This window comes from Monopterus albus, unplaced genomic scaffold, assembly GCF_001952655.1.
Source record: "Monopterus albus unplaced genomic scaffold, M_albus_1.0 scaffold270.1, whole genome shotgun sequence".
Taxonomy (NCBI): Eukaryota; Metazoa; Chordata; class Actinopteri; order Synbranchiformes; family Synbranchidae; genus Monopterus; species Monopterus albus.
This window is the reverse complement of record NW_018128150.1, coordinates 905,353-909,342: the sequence shown is the minus strand read 5'-3', so window position 1 is coordinate 909,342 and position 3,990 is coordinate 905,353. Positions and strand designations below refer to the sequence as shown.

Genomic DNA, 3,990 nt, shown 5'->3' with positions numbered 1-3,990 from the left:
AAACAACAGTATGTACCAATAATGACCTGTTACGTCAATTTCCGAACTTAGCTTCCTGTCTCCAGTTTTAGGAGACAAAATACCCTGAGATGTACCCCAAAACAGGAAACATCTTGACCAAATTATATAAGATCATTGTTCAGCTCACATGAACTTAAAAGTGAACCCATAAACACTATTCTATTACATTATCCATATTAATATGTAACTTAAACCAATACACAGGCACACCCTGATAACATGACTTAGACACTAATCATACAGGGACACATATCCTACAGTTGACGGTTGTGTCTCGCTTCGTCTCGAACAGTCTGTAGTTGAGTATATCAGTACACAGAGTTTCACAAGAAAGATAGAAAATGTCATTCAGGCCTATACACAGCCAGTTTCTCACATGGTTCTGTTCTGAAAGTTTAAAACACATTAAATGGTAAAAATCATGTCTAATAACAGAATTTTTATAACATTCCTTCCTGTTTAAACTTTTAGAATCATTTTAATTACAGCATAATTCTTAATCTTGTCCATCCCAGGATCTCATTGCTTAAACACTCCCTTTCAGGTTTTCATTAAAACAAGTCATACATGGTTCACTCAGATCTGAAACAGGAAAGTCTTTTTTCAAACCCAATCATCCAGTTTCTGGTGATCTTCTCCTTCTCTGTCATGGACCTGTTGGTACACTGTCTTAGTCAGAGCAGTGTCTTTCAGTCTTTGCATCAGTCCCCACAGACAGGGAATGCAACAACAGCCACACATGACCAGCAGGGCTGCAGCTATGGACAGAGAGATCAACCCAGAAGCGATCAGGTTGCTCCATTTCCTGAACCAGGATTCCAGGAAGCTGGTGAAGGGGTGGTCGATGCTGGAATTCACAGCCAGCTCCTCGGATAAAGCTGTCAGTCCTTCAAGGGCCTTGGTGATGCTGCCATCTGGGGAAGTGTTGTTAGGTATAAAAGTACTAAAAAATGTGCCAAACATCTGACATACTCCTCCCCTCTCGGCTAACAACATATCTAGGGCCATCCTATTTTGCCATGCCATGAGAGAAGTTGGTCCTAGTTGGTCTGCTATGCCCCTTATTGCATCTCTGGTAAAATTTACAAAATGTTGTTGATCATAGTATAAGTAATTAATCCAATCCACATTTTTATTTACTGTGACTCACCAGGAAAGAAAATATTCCAACCTTGCAGCTATTTGATTTCTAGCTTTAAACTCATCAGGTACTCCTCGGGGCCCGCCAATTGCATCTATGCACACTCTGTTGTCTGTTGTGGTCTAAGTGTCGAGTTTGGGCTAACAATGATATTACGCTGTTTACAAAGTGACTTCCATTGTCACTATATATATTTCAGGTATTCCATCTCTGGGGATTATTTCCTTCACCAGTGCCTTTGCTACTGTGACACAGCAGACATAGTAACTTCTCCAGCCTTACAACAGTTCTCCCTAACGTTACAGAAACAAGGCATTAACAGACATGCAACTTGTTTTTTTTAAACTTACCATTAAGTCCCAATAAACAATGGAAACATCAGTCCCTTTTGTAGGATATGGTTCGTCTTACCATTGCTAACTCTGAGAGACGAGACAGTCCAAGTAACTTCACAACAGTGCTGATTTATTCAAAGGATCACAGGTAAACAACATTACACGCTCAAGTATCTTGCACCTCCACCATGCACGCAGGCAGATGTAAGATGGAAGACCCTGAGCCCACCAGGCCTATACATTATATCACCTCTGTTGGGCTAGCCCCATACTACACAGAAACGTCAACCGAGACGTCTCTGTTGCCAGCTTTGCAGCTGGCCATAGCACTAGTCAAAACATGAAGCAAGTCAATGTGCGTGTGTGTCTGTTGATTAAGTGGTGTGTAGCTAAAAACATTCTCACAGACTTCTAGTAACATGTCGTGACTTAAACATAAGAACATATTATGGCTAAGGCTACAGCACGGCGCGTACGTCACAGAAACGCCGCCCTGTGGTGTGTCAGTTTGAAGTAGCGGCATTTGGGTCGCAGGCTTCTCTAAAAATGCATGTATATTTCCTCCACATTTACTACTGTGTTTTAAAGAGGCAGAATAGGGATGACCTCTGTCACCCCACTCATCAGAACTATCACTTTCAGACCCAACTTGCACTGCCCTGTGATAATCATGCTTTTTATTCCCTGTAGCAGAAGCAGTACAAACACTGGAAGCCTGAGTTTTAACAAAAGGAATTCTACACCTCCCTGCCGCCCTTCTTCCCTTGCACTGTTTCAGGTCTTTGATGATGCTTATAAGTCCCAGCTCAGCTGTGTGGTGGTGGATGATATTGAGCGTCTGCTGGACTACTTCCCCATTGGCCCTCGTTTCTCCAACCTGGTCCTTCGGGCTCTATTGGTGCTGCTGAAGAAAGCTCCACCCAAGGTCAGAGGTCATGAGACCTGTATTCATATAGTTACTATTTTGCTTTACAGTTTTATCGTGTCAATAAATAACTGGATTAACTTAGTGTGTCAAGCTTTTAACTTTGAAAGTGTGAAAATTATACCTATTAATATTACTGAATATCTGCGCACATTGCATTTTTTTATCTTTACTGGGGAATTTGCCATATGCATAGGGTCGGAAGCTGCTCATCATCGGCACCACCAGCAGGAAGGATGTACTGCAGGAGATGGAGATGTTGGATGCCTTCAGCACAACAATCCATATTCCCAACATCTCTACTGGGGAGCAGTTAGTCGACGCCTTAGAGGTATAAACACACAACTACATATACACTTAAGTCACAGGTGTTCTTTTGAAAGTAGTCGGTGGCACGTGGTGGCCCAACACCATACTAAGACACTTTTTGTTGGGGTTTCCATTTTATTTGTCACCTATCTGTGCCTATACACATGGCCTGGAAAGGTCTGTAACTTTGGTGTACATGGGGAATAAAACATTTTAAACATAATTTAGTTGATGTCCTCACTGTCTCTCTTTGTTCAAATGGCTTATTGTTCGAAGGTTTTAAAGACTAGCATTCAAAATTTTTCCCCTGATGCCTTTGCAGCTACTGGGGAGCTTCACAGATAAAAAGCGGGCCAGCATCGCACACCAGCTCAAAGGAAAACGTGTGTGAATCGGCATCAGGAAGCTCATTGTGCTCATTGAGATGTCCTTGCAGGTACAGGAGGCTCACCAGAGCAGATGACACATGATCAACAACACTGTACCCAAACCCTGAAAGTACTGTACCAAGAACTGGTACTGAGAAGCTCCTCCTGAGCAGTGATGAAATGTACTTTGAGCAGAGAAATTGTTGAAACACTAAATAATAAAAATATTATTTTATCTGATTATGATCCCAAAGATTGGTCCTACTCTCACATCTGTATGATAAAAACAATATGAACATGTACAGGTGCAGCTCAATAAATTAGAATATCGTGGAAAAGTCCATTTATTTCAATAATTCAACTCAAATAGTGAAACTTGTATATTATATAAATTCAGTACACAGACTGAAGTAGTTTAAGCCATTGGGTCTTTTAATTGTGATGATTTTGCTCACATTTAATCACAACTAATGATGAACCACTGTGTTCAGTATCAACAAAAGCACGCAATGGTATTTGGTGGTGAGCTTTATTTTGAAAGTCTGTCTCTTCTGCAGCTTGTGTGTGAGGAGGAGGGGCCGAGGGTGTGTGTGCTCTCATGTCAGAGGAGGAATTATCAGAGACATGCACTGTTGTAAAGGTCGATGTGGCTCTTCAAATCTTTTCAAATTCTCCCAGAAAACAGACACTGTCCTGTAAAAATGTCTCACATTCTTTAAGTTTAGCTTCTGTTTTGTGCCTCTGTAACAAACTCGCTGTCTTATGGCAGAGATGTGCCTGTGCAGTCAGGCGTGCAGCCTGTTTAATGAACAGTTTTACAGCCCCATCTGCTGGTGGGGCTTTGTTATAGGACCCAAAGAGACCCTTATTAGTCATATTTTGAGCCCAACC

At 41.6% G+C, this 3,990-nt stretch overlaps 1 protein-coding gene across 1 annotated transcript; it reads left to right on the top strand.

Annotated features, from left to right (window-relative positions):
- Nucleotides 1–760: 760 nt before the first annotated feature.
- LOC109972816 (vesicle-fusing ATPase-like) lies at nucleotides 761–3,137 on the top strand. Its single transcript, XM_020621974.1, has 4 exons — nucleotides 761–948; nucleotides 2,188–2,422; nucleotides 2,619–2,753; nucleotides 3,054–3,137. Exons 1-4 carry the CDS (start codon nucleotides 761–763, stop codon nucleotides 3,120–3,122), a joined length of 627 nt encoding a protein of 208 aa, XP_020477630.1. The 3' UTR covers nucleotides 3,123–3,137.
- The last annotated feature ends 853 nt before the right edge of the window (nucleotides 3,138–3,990 follow it).

Bases quoted from the DNA above. Each gene is read 5' to 3' on its own strand.
- LOC109972816 (XM_020621974.1), top strand. From the start codon at position 761: ATGACCAGCAGGGCTGCAGCTATGGACAGAGAGATCAACCCAGAAGCG. The intron at 949-2,187 runs GTTAGGTATAAA...TATTCCCTGTAG, and splicing joins CTGCCATCTGGGGAAGTGTT to CAGAAGCAGTACAAACACTG. The intron at 2,754-3,053 runs GTATAAACACAC...ATGCCTTTGCAG, and splicing joins AGTTAGTCGACGCCTTAGAG to CTACTGGGGAGCTTCACAGA.